The following is a 21,611-nucleotide window of genomic DNA, read 5'->3' as shown; positions in this document are numbered from 1 at the left end:
CTTAGAGGACTGAAGTGCAGCACGGAGGCTGCCGGGACTCCAAGCCCTGCTTGCAGGGCTCGAGATATTTCAGCGCGGCTGCTTAAAGCCACGCAGGCTTCCCCCCCAGCAAGACAGCCACTACATCACACGGGGAACGCGCTCCGAAATAATGATGTACAACTGGCCTTGAGGCGCTCTTTGCAGCTTGATTGGCCTCAATGGCAGGAGAATAACCGAGAGTTTATTGCTTCTCTTCCAGTGATCTTTACTCCCAGCTGTTTTCCCAGGGAGGGCCGGATCCCCTGCCCCATGCGAGGAGGTGGCGAGGTGCTGAGCGCACCCAGGTCCCGGGATGGGGCTCTGCCAACGGGGGGAGAAGCCCCCAGCCCCTATTTGAAGGCTGAATGGGTTTGAGCTGCTGGCAATGAGACCCGGTCACCTCCTTGGTCCCTTCTCCTCCTTCCCGTGGGTGTCACCACCCAGGCCACCGAGCAAGCCGCTGCCTTGGCTGCTGCAAAGCCCCCGCGACCTCAGCAGTGCCCCAAAGCTGCTTTCTGCCTGCTCAGCTCACTGCTGGCTGTGCAAAAACAGAGCTGGAAAAGGGGGCAAAAAAAAAAAAAAAAAAAAAGAGCATTTTCATGCGGAAAGATGTTGGCAGTCCCCAGCTCCGGGTGCAGTTTGCAGAGGGCAGAGGTGAGATGGTTGCAGCTGATTTTTTCCCCCTTTCCTTTTGAGGAGCTGTGCTGCAAATAGCCTGATTTATAAGATTTCTCTATCATTAAAATGTAAATGAAAACAGACACGAAAACAATCTGAATTTCCAGCCGAGTTGCTCTTGCTTAATATTCTACCCCGAAGGGGGATGTGCAGAAGCAACAACATTTCAAAGGGAATCATTAAAGAAGGCAGCCTCAGACTGCGTTTCCATCAGATACCGCGGCAGAGCCGAGCGCTCGGTGCCTTCCCCATCGTGGTGCTGATGAAGAGGAGGCACAGGCAGCGCGACACCTCCGGAGTGGGGCACGTCAGGGGGTCACATCCCGGCACGCTTTGCTCCGGCACACGTGCCCGGGTGATGTCTGCAGCGTGATGCACGCAGGAGCCGGCACCATCGTGCGAATCCTCGCTGGGCTATGCCCCTTTTTGAGTGCCTCGTGGGTTTTTGGAGACACTTGGGGTGTGCTGAGTTTGGCTGGACAAAAAAATTTAAAAAAAAAAAAAAAAAAAAAAGGCCTGGCTGGGTAAGGAGCCTTCCCCTGCTAAGAGGCACGAGGAGAGGCAGCACCCTGCGGTCAGAGCATCCCGCGGCATTGCTCACCACGCAGCAGTGGGCCACGTCCCTCCATCCCCTTACCCCCACTCCTCCTCCCACCCTGGCTCATGCATGAGCACAGGGTGAAGCCCCAAACCCCGTTCCTTTTTTATTTCCCCTGCACAGGGGGCTGCAGATCCGTGCTGCTCTGACAGATAAGGGGCTGCGTGGAAAAGGCTGCCCAGCTTGGATGCCCTGGGGCAGGACGGCTGAGCCCGCTGGGTGATGCAGGGCAGAGCTGCGCCCCTCTCCTCTTTTCTCCTCTTTTCTCGTCTCTTCTCCTCTCCTCTGGGACCTCCCAGGCAGTGGCAGGTGCTCGACCACAGCAGCACATATGGATTCTATAAGGGCTGAGCTCATCTCCTTGCCCCGGGCAGGGCGGTGGCGCGGGACGGGGCTGCCGGGTGCAGGGAAAAGCCCTTCCCACTGCAAAGCGAGTGTGGGAGAGCTGGAAGTCCCCGAGACACAAATGGAAGAGCCCAGGACGCCCTTTTTAGAGTCACTTTTCAGAGTGGAAATACACTGAAAATAAAAAAGGGGGCTTTAAGTGCATCCCAGTCTGGATCTCTGGATGTTAATGGCCCGCGTTGATTCATTTTCTTTTGTACTTTCATGGCATCAGTTATCACATCGTACGATTTTATTTTTAAAGGCCTTTTTTTAAGCCCACAGAACACTGGAAATAGTTAGGCTGGATTCAAATTACAAGGTAAAACATTTACTTCCAAACCTTCACAAATGCTTGATTTTCTTGTATGCCATTATTTTGACATCTAAAGAAAGGCACCGTGTGCCAAACCTTGCTTTGCGCAGTAAAATCGGCCCAGTGTTGCCGGGCTTTAATATAATAATAACAATAAACTTCCAGAGGAGACCTTAAAAACAAAGGGCCCTGTCTGCTGCGCATGGAAATTCAGGCTCACATGCCCTGAGGTCCATGGCTCATTTTCCCCGCGTGCCGAGGAAGCCGTCACGTGCGAGCCCCGGCTCCAGCCCCACCGGGCGGCCAGATCGAGACCCCGCTGGTGTCACTGGGTTGTGCCATCAGGCTGGGGGGCTTCGAGGCTGGAGCAGCTCTGCACAGACCCCAAGAGTCACAGCATCCATCTGCAGGAGGAGAATCTGGAACCTTACTTTTGGAGGGTTGGAAATCTCTAAGGATGGAGAAATGCCCGGTGTGGGGCCAGGTTGAGCCCAGCCATGGTCGGATCCTCACCCACGAGGAGCTGGACAGGGCTGGCACGGGGCTGCGGGGGGATTTCTTTGCGGGGTCACCATCCCCCGGGATGCAGAGCGAGGACATCACCCCCCAAAGCTGGCACAGGCTCAGCCCTGTGGGTTTTTGCGTCTTTGTTTTCCCCCCTGCAGTCCGTGGGGGGTTTAATTAATTCGCAAATCTCGCTTGGGTATCGGAGCTGGGGGTGGAAACACTTGGGAAGAAGTGGATTTTGCAAATCACGGCTGGCCATCTACACCCAGCTCCGGGGGCGCAGGCATCGGGGCTCCCAGCGCTCGGGGAGGAAGCCTCTTGCTGGCGGAGCAGATCCACCCCTTTGATCTGCTCCCGCAGTTATTCTTTCATTTCTTGAGCAAATAATCTGGATTTTCACAATATTTACCTTGGAAATAATGATTTGTGTAAAGCAGTCGACCAAGACAAACAGAGAATCGCTCGGCTGGCTAAGGAGAGCAGCCGGCCTGGGGGTCTCATGTTCCCCTCCATCTCCTGAGCCTCCGTGCCGCGGGCTCGCGCGAGCCAGCAGCCAAAAAACGGCCACGAACCCGGCTGGCAGGGGCCGGGGACACAGCTCCTCGTGGCCCCCACTCCTCAGTGACTTAAAGGGTGGAAAAAGGCAGCTGCCCTGCACGGGAGTCCCCTTCAGGTACCGCTACCCCAGTCCCTGAGGGTTTTAAACGGGGCTATCGCATCCTTCAGGTCCCCGAGGTTCAGCGGCTGTAGAGGAGAAGCAGGAAAGGGGAGAGAGAAAAAAAAAAAAAAAGGTGAAGGAAGGTTCAAAGGCCTTTTTTTCATCTCTATTTAATCTCTGCGAGGCCCGAGGCAAAGTCACCTTCGGGTCAGCACTCAGGTGTTTTTATCTCCAGCCCCATCAGCGCCGAGCTGCCCCCCCAGCCCTGCCGCTGCCCGCCTGGAGCCAGGCTCGGCGCAGGAGGGGGCAGCTCCAGCCCCGCACCCCGTGATGCTCCCGGGTCAGGAGGGGACCGTGCTGGGGAGGAGGAGAAAAGGAACAAACCCACTCGGCTGTTTCACCTGCGAGGTTTTTATTAGGGTGTGCGCGATGCCCGTGGGCTGATATGAAGCATGCAGCAGGCGCTGAGCAGGAGCAAGCGCGAGCGTGGCGGTGTTTCGGAGCAGCCGGGTGCTTTTGGGGACACTGTCGGGCTCCTCCTGCCCCACGTTGGGGACAAGAGGGGCAGCACAGGGCTTTCCAGATGAGAAATTAAATTGAAATTAAATCGGTGCCAGGGCGGGAGTGCAGCCCAGTCCCAACTGCATCCGGACCCCAGGGTGCTGCTCCTGCCACACCAGCAACTTGAGCACAACACGTCATGTAAGCTCTTGGGAAAATACAGCAAGCATGCAGAGCATCTCCTTTTTAATCTCTGTTTAACGAGGCTGTTCCTCACAGTCTCTGTGCAGCCCTCGCTGGATGAAACGCAGCTCAGAAAAAAAAAAATACTGTTTGCTTTAAAGTGATAAATTAACACACACACGGCACGACTCTGCGAGCGGCTTCCTGATCATGCACCGCGGTGAAGCAGCTCCCACAGCACACGGATGTGCATATCTACAACCTGGTTGTAAAAAAAATCGGAATTAACTCTTCTCTAATACTGAATATGTATTTAAAAAAAAAAAAAGTATACAGGATTTGAAGCCGTTGAGACTTGGAATTGTTTTTAACCGTTCTGAGGTCACTTTTCAGGGTGATTCTCTCCCTCTCTCTGTCTCTCTGGAGCTGGTGCATTAGCTCAGATCGTATCTGCAGGGCTTTAAACGTACTTCATTAGGCTGGGCACTGGGGCGAGGCCCTAGGAAGAGCACGGGACACCTTGCTCAGCACTGCTCAGCACCACCGGGCTGCTCCAGGTCCGTGATGCAGGACGGAGGCGACACCGTGCAGGAGCCTCGAGTGCTGGTGCATGTGCCAAGTGAGGAAGAGGAGAGGTGGGCGACGAAACGTCCTTTAAAACTCTGCAGAGAGCGGGGTGGCCTCTGCTGCGTGAGCCACACGACACCCGAGGTGGCCCTGGGGCTGTCACAGACCCCCCCTTTCAACTGCGCACCCTCTTTGGGGTGCGTTATCCGGCAATAAACCCTCACGGAGCTGCAGAGCTCCAGGGACGCGGCCAGCAGAATTCCTGGCGCCGAACGCTCGCACGAAGGGCTCCAAACGGGGCACAGGAGGCGAGCCGGAGCAAACCCCGGCTGGGAGCTGGGGCAGCTCTCAGAGGCCGGGGCATGGGGCACCCTGCTGCATGCAGCGGATCAGCTCCTTGCGGTTGTCCAGGATGGTGTCGAAGCTCTCCTGCAGCCGGTTCTGCTGCTCCACCACCTTCTGCTGGAGGCCGTGGATCCAGCGCAGCAGGGCCAGGCGCCGGTACATCACCAGCTGCACGTGGTGCTTCTCCTTCTCCCGCTCCTTGAAGCGCTCCTTGTCCTGGAGGTGCTGCACCGCCTCCGCCAGCACCGGGAACAGGGGTTCGGGATGGGGTTCGGTCACGGGGGGGGCCCCGGGGGGGTCCCAGGAGCCACCGCAGGCGCTGTCGGGGCTGTCGATGCTGAGGGCGCTGCTGGCGTAGCCGTTGTCCTCCACGGGGGACCCCGGGGGCTCGCCACCCACCGCCCCCACAACCTCCGCTCCCTCGGGGGGGCTGCGCTCGCCCTCCTCACTCGGGGGGGCGTCCCTAAGCCCACCCTGCCCCGCCTGTCTCCGCGTTAATAACAGCAGATTATTGGAGGGATTTGGCGTGTTTTCGCCCCCCCCGGCCCCGTCGCTGCCCAGCCCATGCTGGCTCCAGTTCTGGTTGCTGTCGCACCCCTCCCCGGAGAAGTTGCAGTTGGGGTCGGGGCCGCAGCCCCTCCCCGCACCCGGGAAGGCTGCGCCCAGCGTGGGGACCCCCGGGAATGGGGAATTATTCGATGGGGCATCGGGCGGGCAGACGGCAAACATCTCGCCGGGCTCCTGCCTGCAAGAGAGAGCAGGACACCGGGTTGGCATCAATATGGGGCCAGGGGGCTGTGGGATAAGGGATTTGGGAGATTTGGGGTGCTGGGGGGGGTCAGGGCATGCTGTGAGGCATGGCAAGTGGGTACAAGGGCTGGCCAAACAAGGAGGCAAACGCCCTCTTACTTCGTTTGCCTCATTTAAAGCTGCCGAGGCCAAACTCCTGCCCCCGGGGTTTTGAGGTGCCTCTGGGCTGGGAACCCTAAATGGCCCCGGGGGCAGGGGGGGCACGGCTGGGGCAGGCACCCCGCCTGGAGCCACGGTTTTATGGCTTCCTTTCAGCAAGGGTTGGGGGGCACACTCGTGCCTGTGTCTGCTAATTAATTAATTAATTAATTAGTGCCATGCTGATGGAGGTTTGCCGGGAAGGAGATGAGGCTCCAGCAGGAGGAACATTTATTTATGGGGTCACCCATGGGGATGAGCCCTGATGGTGTGGGGTGGCCTGGTGCAGACCCCCCCTCGGTCCCGTGCCCCCCCCCCCCGGTCCTTCTGCAGCCCCCCCGGTCCTGCTCCCCCCCCCCCCAAGTTCTGCGAGCACCCCCAGATCGTGCAGCCCCCCCCTCGGTCCTACAGCATCCCCCGGATCCTGCTGCCCCCCCTCCGTCCTACGACCCCCCCCGAATCCTTCGGACCCCCCCTTGTTCCTGCATCCCCCCCAGGTCCTGCAGGACCCCCCCCCCCCAAGTCCTACGACCCCCCCCGAGTCCTGCAGACCCCCCCTTATTCCTGCATCCCCCACCGGTCCTGCAGGACCCCCCCAGTCCTACGACCCCCCCCCAGTCCTGCTGTCCCCCCTCCCGGTCCTACGACCCCCCCGGGTCCTACGACCCCCCCGGGTCCTGCATCCCCCCCCCCGGGTCCTGTGCCCCCTTCCCCATTCCTGCAACCGCCCCCCCAGTCCTGCTGCATCCCCCCCTCGGTCCTTTATCCCCCACCTCCATTCCCAAGCCCCCCCCCCCGGCCCTGCCGCCCCCTCCCCACACACACCCGGTGCCCCCCCCCCCGGTGCCGGCAGCGCTCACCGGCAGCCCCGAGCCCGCAGCTCCTCCGCCACCGCCACCGGGGGGGGGGAACGGAAACGGGGAGGTGCCAGGCCCCGCACTTCCGACGGCGCCCCGGGTCCCCCCCCCCCTTAAACGGGACCGGGGGGGGGACACCGGGCACGGGGAGGGGGCTTGAGGGGTCCTGAAGGGGTCCTGGGGGTCGTGGGGGGCGGCGGCTGGACGGGGCCCCCGCACACGCGTGGCTGTGGGGTCCCGCGGGAGGGGCGGGATGCTCCGGGGGGGGGGACCGAAAAATAGGAGGGGGGGTCGCAGGGGTGTAGCCCCCCCACGGACATCCCCGTGGGCAGTGGGGTCGTGGTGGTGCAGCCCCTGTCTGTGGGCAGTGGGGTCGTGGGGATGCAGCCCCCCCATACACCCCCTGTGGGCAGTGGGGTTGCAGGGATGTAGCCCCCCCAACACACCCTCCATGAGCAGTGGGTTTGGGGATGCAGCCCCCCCATACACCCCCTGTGGACAGTGGGGTCATGGGGATGCAGCCCCCACCCCTCCATGAGTAGTGGGGTCACAGGGGTGCAGCCCCCCCTCCATGAGCAATGGGTTTGAGGGTGCAGCCCCCCCATACACCCCCTGCAGACAGCGGGGTCACAGGGGTGCACCCCACACACACCCCCATGGACAGTAGGGTCGCGGGGTTACCCATGGGTGCAACCACACGGGGAGGTGCCCGCATTTGGGACGCGACGGCTCCATCCCAGCCCCGGTCCCGGGGGTCCCGTGAGGCTCAGCAGGGCCCTTGGGGGGTGCAAGGGGGGGCAGTGGGAACTCGGCTCTCAATGGGGCCGTTGTTGCCCCTCACCACATCAGACAGCTCCCACGGGGGCCTGGGGGGTCACATGAAGCACTGCAGGCGACCGGGGGATAAAGATGCTTTGTGGGGCCGGGGTGAGCCGGGGGGGGACGGAGATGCCCCCCCTGGGACGGGCGCTTCGGCTGGCTCCGTCTGGACGGGGCCCTCACCAGCATCCCACATGGTGCTGGGGGACCCAAGGCCACCCCACTGCGGGGGTTTGGAGCAGGGGAACGTCACCCACAAGTGACAGGCGCCTCTTTTTAGCCCCCCCACCCTCACCCCGTCTGCCCCCACAGGCCCTGCTCTGGAGAAATTGGTGGGGTTGGGAGCCACAGCCTGGGCCCTGTCTGGTAGGAAAGGCCGAGATGAAAGGAACGAAACGTTCCCGTCCCACAGGAAAGGCAGAAACCGGCTCAGACACTTCTGGGAATGGGCAGGAAAGGGAAAAAAAAATAAAAAATAGGGTGAACAATGGGCTCGGCTCTGCTGTGAGCTGTGTGTTTGTTAGCGCCGGTTGGTGTCCAGCTCCCTTTAGGGGCCCGAAGTCAAAGCAAAATATTGCACTGAGAGAGCAAAGAGGAAAACAGCCCCGGGCCGGGGACCTTCTCCTGCAGCTCGGCTGAAGCCGACCCTTTCTCATCACAGATTTGGGTTTCAATGAGCAAAAAAAGGCTCCCAGTGCTGCTGGGGGGCCGGGGTGCTGCCCCCCTCCGTCCCCTGCCCGTGGGGTCCCGTGGGGCCGGTTGGTGCCAGGATCCACTGCCACTGGCCTGGTGCTGTATTCTCGTGCTGTATTTGGGGTTTCCTCCCCCCCCGTTTGGGTTTTTTTCCTCCCCCCAGTGCTGGTGACCACACGGGCAGGATCGGTGCCAGGCTCACGGAGGGAGCGGGGAGGGGAGCTCACGGTTGTGGGTCCCGTTTGGTTGGGGTTTGCAGCGGTGCAGATCCCCCGGCCCTGGGATTATCTCTGTCTGATCGAGGCCGGAGCGGATTTGCTGTTTGCAATGAAAACAGCTCGGCCGCGCTGGGAGCCCAGCCTTGTCCTCAGCCCCAGCTGTCCGCCTAGACAGAGCAAATCCCAAAATGTCTGCGTTCGGGAGGAGCCCCCCAGAGCCACACCGAGTCCCAGCACAGCCCTGATCCGGAGCCAGGCTCGTGGATGGGGCAGCAGAAACCAGGAGCGAGCGGTGCTGAGCCACCAGCAGGGCAGCGGTGATGGAGGAACTGCTTTGGGACACCCCACAGCACGGCACTGCTGTCACCAAGGAACCAGCTCCTGGTGAAGGATTGGGGACACAGGGACATGGGGTGATGGGGACATGGGGACATGGGGCCGCTGTGCTGGGCTCTCCTGGGGCAGGAGGAGAGCGAGGGCTTGCAGGCGGAGCGGGGCTTAGCGATGGATTTCAGAGCTGTCTTGCACTCCTCTTCCCCCACTTTGTTCCAGGAACAAATTAAAAGCTCTCCCTTCAGGAAATTAAAAAACGATTTTAAATGACTGAGCACAAAGTCTGATGTGCTGGGGTTTCAGGGGCTGGATAGCTTGGGCGAGAGGGAGGCCGTGCACCTCAGGGTTCAGGGGCAGAAGGGTGCAGGAGGTGACCCCCGAGCAGCTCCAGAAGCTCCTGAGACCACATTTCTCCACCAAAGCAGGGTCAGACACCCAGGCCCTTCCCTGACCTGCACCCAAGAACAACAGGCAGCCGTCCCACACCCAAATTTTGGGATCCTCCACAACCTCTGGCTGTGGCTGGTCCCCTACATCAGCCCCAGCACCCCAGGGACACGCTGGAGCAGGACCTGGAGCTGGGAAGCACAGCCCCAAGCACAGCCACGTCCATGGGACAGGGATGCAAAGAGGGAGGAGAAAGAGCTTTTGGGGACTTCAGGGGCTTTTGGGGGACTTCAGGGGCTTTTTGGGGGTTGCCGGGGGGGCACGGGGCCAGGTGAGAGCCATCCTGGCTGCTCCTGGTGTGCAACGCGTGGCACACGTGCGTGCTCCGTGTCCGTCACGTGCTCCCCGCGTGCGCTCAGGCCGGGAGAGCGGCCGAGGGATGGTGCACAGGGGGGGCTGTGTGCAAGGAGGGGGCGCGTGGGCTGGAGCCTGCAGCCCGAGGAGGAAATGAAACATGTTTTTTTGGGAGATTTCCACATTCTTGCCATCAATTCCCATCTCCCACCCTCTCCTGCAGCGATGGCCGCGGTGCTTTGCCAGGCAGCCAGGCTGGGAATGGGCTCGGTTGGGGTCGTCGGTGGCCAAGAGCACCCAGGCACCAGCCCGCCCAGGACACGGAGCCCCCATGGGGCCAGCACCCCACTGCTGGGACCCCAGCACTGCAAATTTGTCCCGAAAGAGTTAAAAGCGGAACATCGCAAAAAAGAAGAAGAAAAAAAAAAAAAAAAAAGAATTACAAAAGAAAAAAAGTGCCCTGAACCACATGCGACCTAACCTCCCCAGCGGCTCATCTGAGTTTAATAACGGAGGGGGGAAATCTCCCAAAAAGCTCTCAGAGAAATTAAAGTAAACAACGTCCTGACCTCCACCCCTCGCTGCCCCGCCACTGACTCGGCTCGGCTGATGCGGCCACAGCCAGGCTGGCACGCGGGGTAATTGCAACCACCTTTGGGTACAGACCGGGGGGCAGCGGGGTCCGGGGGGAGCAGCTCCCGCGGGGACACCGCTGGGGATGTGGGGTGAGGAGCAACCAGGGCTTTCACGCAGCCCCGAGGCTGTGAAACAGCAGCAAAACAGCACCGGGAGCACCCATGGGTGCTGGCACATTGGGTTGAGGAGGTGGAGAAGGGAGGGTCTGGTCCCGCTGGTGGGGGAAGAAGGAGGAGGATGTTACAGAGGGATTGGCCTCTGGGCCTCGGCAAACGTAGAAGCAAGGCTCTTGTTTTCATGGATCCTGATCGTTTTTGTAGGTTGAGGGAAAGAAAAGTGGCCCCAGGCTGTGGAGTGGAGGTGCAGGCAAAGCTGCTGGCCCTGGGGGGGTGGGAAATGGGAGCTGTGTCACTGCCAGCATGTCCCCATCCCTGTCCCCATCCCTGTCCCCATCCCCCTTTCCATCCCCATCCCTGTCCCCATCCCTTTCCCCATCCCTGTTCCCATCCCCATCCCTGTCCCCATCCCTGCCGGCAGTGCCCTCGCACACCGCATCCCCTCTGTCCGTCTGCATTTCCCAGCGGGTTTTCCATGGGCAGCACCACTCGAGGAAGGGGAAGGAGGGTGAGGGGTTGAGCCCCTCTTGCCCCGGCCCCCACGCTGGTCCCACCGCCGCCTGCCATCTACCTGTAAAACGAATTACGTTTCAATCAGAATCAAAGGCAGGGACAGATGCGCTGTATTTGGTGAAAAATGCCAGGAATCTGCAGCCAGATTGGATTTCACAAGAGCTGGGATTCCCGCAGAGGCCAAACCCTGTCCACGGGACTCGAGGTCAGACCCCGCCACCCCCCAGGGCCAGGGACAAGGCACCAGCCATGGGGACACGGGCTCTGCCCCGGGACACGAAGCCCCCACGGGACAGACGCCCCCTCCGAACCGCCCTTCTCCAGGGAGAAGAGCCTCCTTCATCTTTGCTTTCATAACTCACAAAAAAAGAAAAAAAAAAGGGTTTTATCTGGATTTGAGGAGATGTGCTGTGCCAAGAGAGCAGAGCCGCTGTCCTCCAGCCGTTTCCTCTGCGGTTTATCCGCTGCTTAGCTACAAAAGGGGAATATTGACGCCGACTCCACCCCTTCCATTAGACCAGGACCCAAAAATCACCATTTCCTCTGGGCCTGTGAATCACTAATAAACTCCAGACAGAAAGGTCTGATTAGGAAATTGTTTGGGAAATTGAAAGGAAGTGGGAGGGCCGGGCGCTCGCAGCAGCTCCGGGGGCTTTGCTGCCGGTGTCACCTCCCCGCGCCACGGGACGGGTCCTGCCACGGTCCCCGCGTCTGCTCCGGGTGCTCGATGCATCCCCAACCCCAGCCTGGCAGCTGGTATTCTGCAGCAGCTGGAAAATGCTGAGCTGGCAGATTAAAAAAAAAGAGATTTCAGGTGAAAATGCTCAGAGGCATGTAGCAAGGACCAAATGAGGACGTGGCACCCCAGGGGATGCCAGCGCTGGCACTCGCTCTGCCCGTTTTGGGCACATCCTGCGCACCCCAATGCATCCTCAGTGCCTGCTCCGGGGCGATGCCAGCTGCCTCTCCGCACCCCAGCAGCGGCTGAATTTCAGCAGCTCATGGATTTTCCCGTCTGTGCGGATTTGGGGATGAAAAATCGCTGTGCACATCTTTTTTTTTTTTTTTTTCTCTTTGATCACTGTCCATCAGCTGAGCCGAGGCAGCGGAGCTAAACGAAATCTCCCCATCGTTCGCTATCTGCGGCTGGGCGTTTGCCAGCCCCTGAGCATGAAACCCTTGGCTCATGCCCAAGCACCGCGTGTCCCTGGGCTGTCTCCTGCCCGAGCCAGACCCGGCCACCAGCTCCCTGCAGCCCAGGAAACAGGCACTCAGTGCAGCAGAGCTCTCAGCTGCAAATAACACAACAAAAGCAGCCACGATACTCTCAGGGAAGGTTTGGGGGCGCAAAATACCCCTTCCAGGGATGCTATAGCCGGTGCCTGTCCGGTGCACGGGGCTTGATGCCGGTGCTGTCTCAAGGATCAGCCCCAGCAGCTTTTATTTCTTCTCATGCCTGTCTCCAGCACCGCCCGCAGCGCATCCCGACCCTCCCCGCAGGATGGGGACCCGCCGCCCTTCCCATTTGGCGCGCACCCTGCAGCTGAAACGCATGACAGCTCCTTGCGACCTCTCGGCTGCTGCACACTTTTCCTGAAATAGGAAGGCTCGACATTTGGACCTCATAACGCGGAAAAAACTTCAGGATTTTGAAATTGCAGCCTTGGAAACAAATCTGATACATTCCATAAATGCTTTAATTTATCCCTTTGTCACAACATTCAATAAAAGGTTTAGTTTCAGCTGCCCTGTTTTGATTAATAACTGTAACAGATTCTAACCTGGAGGAATTGTACTATATTGCGTTCATGGAAATTAAATGTTTGATTGCACATAATCAGAATTTTCTGATGTGGAAACTGCTCCGCTGCAGAACTTTGAACGGGCTCTAATCAAAAGACACTTTGTGTGTTGGTTGATTTTTTTTTTTCTTTTTCTCAGCTTCCCCTTCACCTATAACAAGCCACGACATCTGTTAAAATTCAGGCAGAGCAAAACAGCCTGGGCTGGCTGAAAAAATTAAAATTTTGAGCGCAAAATGAAACGAGCGCCCACATTGCGGCCAGGTGGGCGAGCGGCAGCAGGCTCTGCACCGGGCGTCGATGTGGCTGGTGTGGGATGAGAGTGAAGGGTCCTGGGGTGCTGAGGTCCTGGGGTGGCAGGTTTCTGGGGTGTTGGGGTGCTGGGGTGCCAGGTTCCTGGGGTGCTGAGGTCCTGGGGTCTTGGGGTGCCGGTGTCCTGGGGTTCCAGGGTCCCATGGTGCCAGGGTTCTGGGGTCCCGGGGTCCTGCAGTGCCAGGGTCCAGGCTGTTTGGTTTCTCTGGCCCACGAGGGACACAAAACCTGGCTGCAAAGGGAGATCCCAGCCCAGCAGAGGGGCAGGAGCGGGGCTGGAGCATCTCCTGCATGGGTGCGCCCCAGGTTGGGGGACAGGAGGGTGGGGAACGGGGTCTGTGCCCTTGCAGTGCCTCTCCATCACGCAGGGCTGCAGGCGTGCACGTGCAGCAGCCATGGGTGCTCTCTGGGTGCTGTGGTCCCTCTCCTGCCACCCTCTGCACCCCTGCCCCTAGGAGCAATGTCCCACAGCACCCACGCTTTGTCCCCCTGCGGACACGGAGCCGGAGCTTTGCGGGTTGCTGTCAGCAGCCGCGTGCTGGAAATCGCGTGGCTTGTCTCTTCGCAGGGAGCAGGAAAGCTCCCGCTGTTTTAAAAGCAGGTTTTATGTTCCTCGAGGCTGTGCGGGGCTGTTTATACGTCCTCACCCTGCAAACGCCGCTGCCTCTCCCCTCTCGGCCCCAGCAGGCAGGTTTTAGGGCTGGGCTTTGCACGAGGGGGGAGCAGAGCATGGTGCTGATGGCCCCGGCAGCAACCTGCAGATTGTGGGACCAATTTTGGGTCCAAAACACCTCGATGCTGAGGCTTTTGCTTCCAGATTTTGGTTGAGATGATATGTGGGAACTGAGAATGGGGCTGGACAACTCTTTAACAAAATGCTTAAATTCTGGGGCTTGGTTCACTTTCCTTCCTCTTTCTCTCCCTTTCCATGTTGCCTAAGCCATGAGGAAAGGCACGGGGATGAAAAGCAGGAGGGACAAACAAAACCCCACCGGCGTTTGGGAACCAAAACACTTTTGGGCAGTGGCTGCTGCTCCTTGGTGCTCTCCCCAGCCCTGTTGGGGCTCTGCAGCGGCCCCAGTGGTGCCGCAGGTGCCCTGGTGCCGGGCTGGGTGAGGGGGCACATTTTCCACGTCGGAAACCCGAGCTTCCAGCAATTACAGCAGCATTCCAGGACCGACTCCCCCTTCCTGGCGGGTCCCTTCCCATCAGCTTGTTTGGGTCACGGCGAAACGGATCCCGGCGAGAGGCTCTCCTGGCTGGAACCGCTTGGAAAATTCTCTCTGCATGGGTGAAATTCCCTCTGCTACCAGAGGTTATTATCTTCCTACAGGAACCAACAATATCCTTTCAGTTAGACGCTAATTTGAACAATGTGCGCTTGGCCGGGGGAGGAAGGGCACTCGCTGCTCGGGAGCCTTTGAAAAATCCAGGCGGGAGCCAAAACGAGAGGAAAAACAAAACCCCGCAGCGACGCGAAGCGCCCGGTGGTGTTGGGCTGGGTTGGAGGGGAGCCTCGGGGGTCCCAGCCGCCCACGGGACCCCCGTCGGCCCTGGGAGCGAGGCAGGGAGAAGGAGCTGCCCTGGGGCTCCTGGCCCCTGCAGCAGGTTGGCACCTGGGGCGCTCGGTGCTGCTCCTCTCCAGCACCTGGAGGGGTCTCGATCATTGCTGCTGTGGCTCGTGGTGGGAGTGGGGATGGGGAAAGTGTCCCCGTCCCCAGGGCAAGGATGTGATGGGATCCCCTGGGGCATCCGTCACAGGGATGCGCCTCGGGGACTCATTTTCCAGCCCTCATTGGGGGAAAATCGGTGCTCAGAGTGCTCTGGAAAAGAAAGAGCTTGGTCCGTGGGGTGGGAGAGCTTTGCCCACGGGGAAATCGCCTTCCCTGCTTAACCACGGTGTTCAGGCTTGTAATTACCATCTCCGTACGGCCGGAGGGTGCAGTGGAACACTTTCAGACTCGCCGTATCACCCGGCTCACACTCGGCACCAGAAGAAGCGCCCGGGTGTAATTGATAACTGCAAAGCCATTTTAATTTCCGTTCCCAGGAGCGGACGAGATGAGCGCAGCGGGGTGGATGGAGCACGCGCCCGTGGAGATCGCGTCCCACACGGCTCTGCTGGGGTCCAGGGGAAGGTCCCAGCCCTGGGCCACCCCCACATCACACACGGGATGTGGCATCAGCCCCTGGACCCTCTTGGGCAAGCCTCATGGGGGCTCTCATGGGGGACAGAGGTGATTTCTGCTGCCTTTTTCTCCTAACGTGGGCTCGTTCTGAGCACTCACACCTGCGTGGGGAGCTCAGGCGCGTTCCCCAGTGGGGATATCAGTTGGAGCATCGTCTAATTGATTACGAGGGAGTCGCTCCCGGTGCAAAGGGAAGCCCCCTCCTCACTCTCGGCGAATTAATTCAGCTTGTGCCGCTCTCTGTGCTCAATTCATCTCATGGAAGCAGGACGATTTTAGCCCATGCTTCACTCAGAGGTACCGGGGAAGCTCTTCCTGACGAAGGCAGGAGGGGAAGCGCGTTAATTATGGGGCGATGGGGGCTCATCCCCTTCGTGTAACACTGTGAGGGGCTGCATCAGGAGAGGGGACACCCCCGTTCCCCATTTCTGGCCATGAACCTTTGTAGGATCAGCCCCTGAGCGCCATCCCCATGGTGGGCCTGGGCCACCAGTGGCAAAACCAAGGCCAAGATCCAGCTCCTGGGCTGTCCCCAGCCCTGCACCAAGACAAAGCAGCTCGGCCCCGCAGCCCCCGGCCCCCCGGCAGCTGGCGCGGGGACGTAATCCCACAAAGTCCTGCTCCGGGGGGACCAGGGGGAGAGTGGGGGGCTCGCCGCCGCTCGCTGCCCCCGTCTATCCCCCCGCTATTGACCGCCTAAACAGTTCTTTGGTGATTACAATGTAAATATAGCTTTTCATGGAGTTAAGGCCTTTTATGGGATCCGCACACACTTAACCACTTAACCCCGGCGACAAAAAGAGCAGTGAATTAGCTGTTTAGAGGCTGCTCGTGCAGAAAAGCCGGCCCTGAATAGGATTTGGGGATCTCTGTGTATCAATTGCTATGCTCCAGAGGCCCTCAATGGGGCTTTTGGCGTTCGAGCATGTGCCAAGGGGGTTGCGTGGATATGGATGGAGTGTCCAAAAAAAAAAAAAAAAAAAAAGAAAAAAAAAAAAGAGGGGTGGGAAGGAAAAAAGCAGCTGCTTCTCTTTAATAAAACAATGATTTATTCATAGCTGCTCGGGGAAGGGGCGGGGGGGCGCATGGGGAAGTGCCAAAGCAGCGCCGTCCCTGCTCGGTGCCCAGGATGGAGAGCAGGAGGAACAGGGACCTCCAGGGCACCCTAAATGCCCCCCCTGGTCCCACAGCACCCTGTATGCCCCCCGGCACAGCCCATGGGGCAGAGCTGGGCCCTGCTGCGGCCCCATTGTGGTGGTTTGGGTGGTCTTGGTGGCTCCATTCCCTCACTGGGGGTGCACAAGTTGGGGGTCCCTCTGCTCCACCCGGGCACCTCTGCAGAGCTGGGGAGCAGCCGGTGCCCTCCTGGCACCCAGGAGCAGGATGACAATGGGGAACGGCCCTTTTGGGGTGCCCATTTGCCCTGGGGGGCTACGTCTGCCCCACTACCCTGCCCTGCTCTGCGCCATCCCAACAGCAGCTTCACCTCTGCGGGGTCTCACCCTGCGCCTTCCCAGACGAGGCACTTCTCCGTCCCCCTCTGCTGGGTTCATTTTTTCCCCTTAAATTCCCTTCCACTCCTTTCCCCGTGCTTTTCCCACCCCGATGTCCAGTGCCACCAGGCCAGGAGCGGGGTCTGGGCTCCCACAGGGGGGGCTGCGGGGACGTTTTGGGTGGCACCCAGCGCTCACCCCAGCTCCAGCCACCACGGTCGTGCCTGGTACCACCACCGGGGCGGGCGCGTGGTCCCGGGGGGGTCCCTGAACCCCCAGCGGGTGCCGGCCGGCAGTCACGAGGCGGGGGCACGGGGCACGGGGCTCGCACCCTCCCTGCTGCCGAACAAGAGGAGCCTTTCATGGAGAGGGAGCGCAGGGAGGGAACGGGGAGAGGGGGGAGAAAACTCAAAGCAGGACCAAAGCAAAAGGTCTGGAGGGAAGGGAGGGAGCTGGGCAAAAACAGGGCGCAGCAGGGGATCAGGGGGGCTGCAGGGATGAAAAGTGGGGGGCGTGGATGTGGGCATCCCCATCGCACCAACGAGGACTGCGGGGCAGTGCCAGGGTTGTGCTCAGGGAGATGGGGAAAGGCTCCTGCAGCTGCAGCCCTCCTGGGAAGGGTCTGACTGCCCCAGACTGGGGTTTTTGGGGTTCACAGGGACCCCAGCATGGCCCCCCTGCCACTGGGGAAGCGACAGCAGCTTCACCCCAAGATAGCCTGGGAAAAAGCCGGGCCGCAAATGGGATTTGATTGAAGTCTCCATCCCACAGCTTACGAGGAGCAGATAAAGTCGGGCTGCGGCCCTATTTTTAGGCCCGTGCAGATGGAAGGATAAAAGAGGGAGCTGGGGGGGGGGGGGAGAGAAAGGGTATGAATGGGAAGGAAAGACAAACAAACGCCAAGCAGATGTTGGGAGCGGGGCCGTTCCCCTCGCGGGATGCACGGGGCGCTGCCGGCCTCGACCCCTGAGCTGGGGGCTGTGGGGCCAGCAGCAATCAGCCCCGTGCCCTCGTTAGCGGCACCACAAAGCCTCCGGGTGTGAAACTGCAATCAATGGGGGGGCAGCTTGGTGCCACAGTGTGCTCGGCGTGGCGGGGCTCTGGGATCCGAGCAGCACCCGCAGCCATGCCGCTGGGTCCTTCCTCGCTGCCCCATGGGTTCCCGAGGTCTTGCTGGACCCCGGTGATCACCAGCACCACAAATGGCTCACACCAAGGTTGGGTTTGGCATCTCCAGTTTCCAGTCAATAGCATTTAGGGCCTCGGTGCTCACCGATGAGCTTCTACCCCAGCTGCTCCAGCCCCGCTGTTGCCCTCTGCAGATGTTTGGGGTCTTGGCCAACGGCGTTGACCCCACTGAAGCTTTCCACCTCCTCTTTTCCCTTTCCAGCAGCAGGGAGGTAGATGGGCGGCCACGGCGGGCCGTTCCCAGGACTCCTCAGCCTCCCCACAGCGAGGAACGACACCTTCGGGTGTGTTATCATACTTTCGGGCTCATGTCATGTTGGCTCCAAGGATCATACGCGCTCAGCAAACGGGGAGGTGGAGCAAAGGCTACCAAAATAAGGCCAGATCCGTCTGTGATATCATCCCCCGGAAGCCTTGCTCAGAGCTTCACGTTGAGAGCATTGCCCTCACGTCACGCGAAATGGGGAACACATGTCAGGCATAATTGCCTGTTGCTTTAATTATCATCTCCTTTGCATCGGTTGATATTTTGGTTTTGTCTGGCGTGGCTGGGGACTCGGCTTCCCGTCTCGCCGACCTGGGGTGCGCGTCCTGCGTGAGATACTGGCTGTGGTTGGGGCACAGACACATGTCCTGCTTGGGCATCTCAGGAATGAGCCCACAGACTGCAGCAGAAGCCCCCCCCCGAGGTGTCTGCACCCACATCCCACCGCGGTTCAAGGCTGGGACCACGTCCCATTGTGTAGGATCCTGGTGCTGCCATGCACCGGGAGCTTTTCCTTGCCAAGATGAGGTGCCAGGGCTCACTTCTTGAGCCACTGAGACAAGGATGTAGATCCTGGGGCGCTGGGTTGGTGCTGACATTAAGGTACAAAGTCTGCTCCGAGCAGCTGGCACCAGCAGGGCACAGAGCTGGGGCTGGGTCCCCACTGCCCATCCCTCCTGCCCTGCAAAGCAAGAGGAACCGCAGGGGAATTGGTGACATCTCATCCATGCCGTGCCTCTCTGCTGCACTGAAAAATGAGGAAAAATCCACTCCTGTCCCTACCTGGGGTTCACCCCACCTCGCTGGGCTGGGAGGCAGAAGTGAAGGAAGGAAGGAAAAGCTGTTTTTCTGATCTGGTGTTTAATTGTGGAAGGTCGGGGGATTTCAAAGCCCCCCTTCAGGCTTGATGTAAAATAGGAATGTGGAAATACCACCTATTAATATCCTGAGCAGCCGGCGAGGTGGCGTTAGCGCCTCAGCCATTAATTACACTTCCTGCACAGAAATCAGTCTCCACTGACCGTAGGGGCTGGAAATGAGGCACCAGGGAAAGACGCTGCACAGGGGACACGGTGCCCATGGCAGGGACACGACAAGGCCGAGGAGAGAAGCAGGGGCTGCCCATGGGACACCAGGCATGGGGAATGTTTCCCCTCCAAGGGTCTCCCCATAAATTTCAGCCTGAAAGGTGCCTGGTGGTCCTAGGGTGCTGCGAGGACACAGGTGAAGGATGCACGTGTCACCCTCCGAGGGGGACAAGCCTCTCCGATACCCATCCTTCATCACCGCATGCACGAACATCATCAAATATTGAAAATCAATGGGGCACTGTAGGGGAAGCAGCACAGAGCTTGTTGCATGAAAACAGCCTTGAGGAGCAGAGAAGAAAATATTAGCTAAAAATAAAATTAATCTCTTGCGAAGCGGGGAGACTTGCTCCTCGCCCCTCTCCCATGCAGGGCAATCTTTTATGTCATTTTCTTTAATTACTGCTGGTTCAGGCCTCTGCTGTCTGGAGAAGCATAGCTGGAGTTGGCCATAAACCGGGCTTCTGGATGATACGAGAGAAAATAACAGCCCACTAGGACCCAACATCTGTCCACACAGAGCACACACAGTGTTATAATTAGTATTAATGACTAATAGTTAATATAGAACAAAAGTTTTGTCCAATAAACCCGACCCTGACACAGATCCCAGGGCTGTTTGCCTGGCAGCCTCTGCACACCCTGAGAGACCCCAGGGCACCCACTGGGTGCTCAGGTCTGTGACCAAGAAATAATTTAGGAACCCTGCCCTACTACCCCCAGCAGCTTCCTCACCTCTCCACTTCCCCAGCCCCACTTTTCACCCCAGCTTTTTAAGTAATTTGCTTCAGGAAGGGGATCCAGCTGATTTCGGCCCGCTAATTAAGCACGGGCACCAGAGGTGTGCTCGGGCCGGCCTGCACTCCCCGGCCCACACCTGTGAATTATCAGCCCTGCAGATGGTTTTTTTCTGCTCTGTGTTTTTCTTCTTAGTGAGGACAGTGTTGTCTGTTAGTAACAAAGGAGTCTTGCTTTCTTTTACTCTATTCATACATCACACTCCCTAATTTCTTAAATTATCTCCTCAGTTTCAGTCAGGCTGTGGCCATTCCTGCCCCCCTTCTATGTCCGCTGCTCTTTTTGCTGTGTTTTCTAACGGTGAGGAGCCTGAAGGAAAAGAGCTGAAGGAAAAACTCATCGCCTGCCTCCTCCCAAAACCAGGAACACACTAAAATCATTTTCCTGGACCCAAAACTGTCCTCCGTTCACCCCTCCTGGAGAAAGGGCCCAGGAGGCAGCTAATGGGAGGGCTGAAAGCCAGCGGGGGAAAATAATTGTGACACGGGTGTTTGAGAAGGCCCTGTCCCCATCCACACTTGTGCGGGTGCCCGGGGCTCTTTTTGTCCTTTAACCCTCGTATTGGGTCTGGGACAACTGATTACAGACCCGGGACAGACGAGGTTCAGAAGCTGGTGTGATAAGCACCCACAAAACATGCAGCACGCTTCTCTTCACGTGTCCACTCTGACATAATTTTTCACATGTTGGAAATACAGATGATTTTAGCCTGGGTCCATCTGGTTTCCCAAATAACCTGTCTGTTTGATAAATAACATAAATTAAATTAGACAAGACAAACAAATAGTTTTTTTCCTCTCTCCCTTTCAGTCTCTTGGCAAAAAGAAAAAAAAAAAAAAGGCAAAGAAAACATAATTCAGTGACTGCCTCGAGCCCCCGAGGAGCTGCGCGGTGGTGAAAGCTATGATTATAAACGTGTCTGCAATGTTAACCTTTAACACAGACCGAAGACCGTTCGTTCCCCTGATTATAAGTTCTTTTTTAATTTCTTTGCTGTCATTTAGGTTTCTAGCAGCTCGTTCCCCTGCAAACTGAACAGGCGATACTGGTACTTAGCAATGTTCCTCTCCTCGAGGCTCCCAAGTGCAGCACAGGGGCAGGCCAAATCCCAAAGGTTTTATTCCTCTCTTCCTTCTGTGGGTAAGGGAAACTGAGGCATGGAGATGTGCAGGTATTACAGCTGCTTAATTAGGATGAAAATCCTCTGTCCTACCACAGCACTGGCGCTAAGAGGCCTTGCCTTTCAGGCATCGACAAACCCAGACCCCACAAACCCCAGCTCTGAGCAAAAACCGCTGGGAATTAGCCCAAGGGATGATTATATGGGAAAAGCGAGGAGCCAAGTGTCGAACACATCACTGCCATGCCCTGGGGCTGCGGGCAGGACTCATTCCCACCTGGCCATGTCCCCATCGGTCACATCCCCATCGCCGCCGGGCTGGCCAGGCCGGGACAGCTCCCAGCGCTTCCAGCAGCAAGAGGGGGAGATTTTCTCTCCACGTTAGCACAGCCACAGCCTGTCAGTGCCAGGAGGGGTGAGCTGAATCGATACTTGAAAATGAGAAGCCGAGGCTGAGCAAATGTGTCAGACGGGCAGTGGAGGCCAGCCCGGGGAAGGCTGGACGCAGGGCGAGGGCGAGGATGGGTGAGAGCACCACTAGGTCTCCTATCGCTGCCTCCTCCAAACACACTGCATGGAAGATAATTCCTGCACGAGGCATTTCCTGAGTGTCTCGCAGCGGTTAACAGCAGGATTTAACAAACCCTAGACTCCTGAAAAGGCTTTTGTGGGGGGAACGTTTGTTCCAAACAGCGATTGCCAGAAATCTTCCCATTCAGCGCGT

General features: G+C 58.7%; 1 protein-coding gene across 1 annotated transcript; it reads right to left on the bottom strand.

Annotated features, from left to right (window-relative positions):
- Positions 1 to 3,557: 3,557 nt before the first annotated feature.
- C23H1orf216 (chromosome 23 C1orf216 homolog) lies at positions 3,558 to 6,611 on the bottom strand. Its single transcript, XM_032202193.1, has 2 exons — positions 6,567 to 6,611; positions 3,558 to 5,503 (listed from the first exon to the last, which is right to left on the bottom strand). Exon 2 carries the CDS (start codon positions 5,485 to 5,487, stop codon positions 4,762 to 4,764), a length of 726 nt encoding a protein of 241 aa, XP_032058084.1. The 5' UTR covers positions 5,488 to 5,503; positions 6,567 to 6,611; the 3' UTR covers positions 3,558 to 4,761.
- Between the last annotated feature and the right edge of the window lie 15,000 nt (positions 6,612 to 21,611).

The sequence above is a fragment of the Aythya fuligula genome, chromosome 23, assembly GCF_009819795.1.
Source record: "Aythya fuligula isolate bAytFul2 chromosome 23, bAytFul2.pri, whole genome shotgun sequence".
Classification (NCBI taxonomy): domain Eukaryota; kingdom Metazoa; phylum Chordata; class Aves; order Anseriformes; family Anatidae; genus Aythya; species Aythya fuligula.
Note: the sequence above shows the minus strand (reverse complement) of the source record. Positions and strands in the feature narration are given on the sequence as shown.

Excerpts from the sequence above, each read along its gene's own strand:
- C23H1orf216 (XM_032202193.1), bottom strand. The coding sequence starts at position 5,487 with ATGTTTGCCGTCTGCCCGCCCGATGCCCCATCGAATAATTCCCCATTC.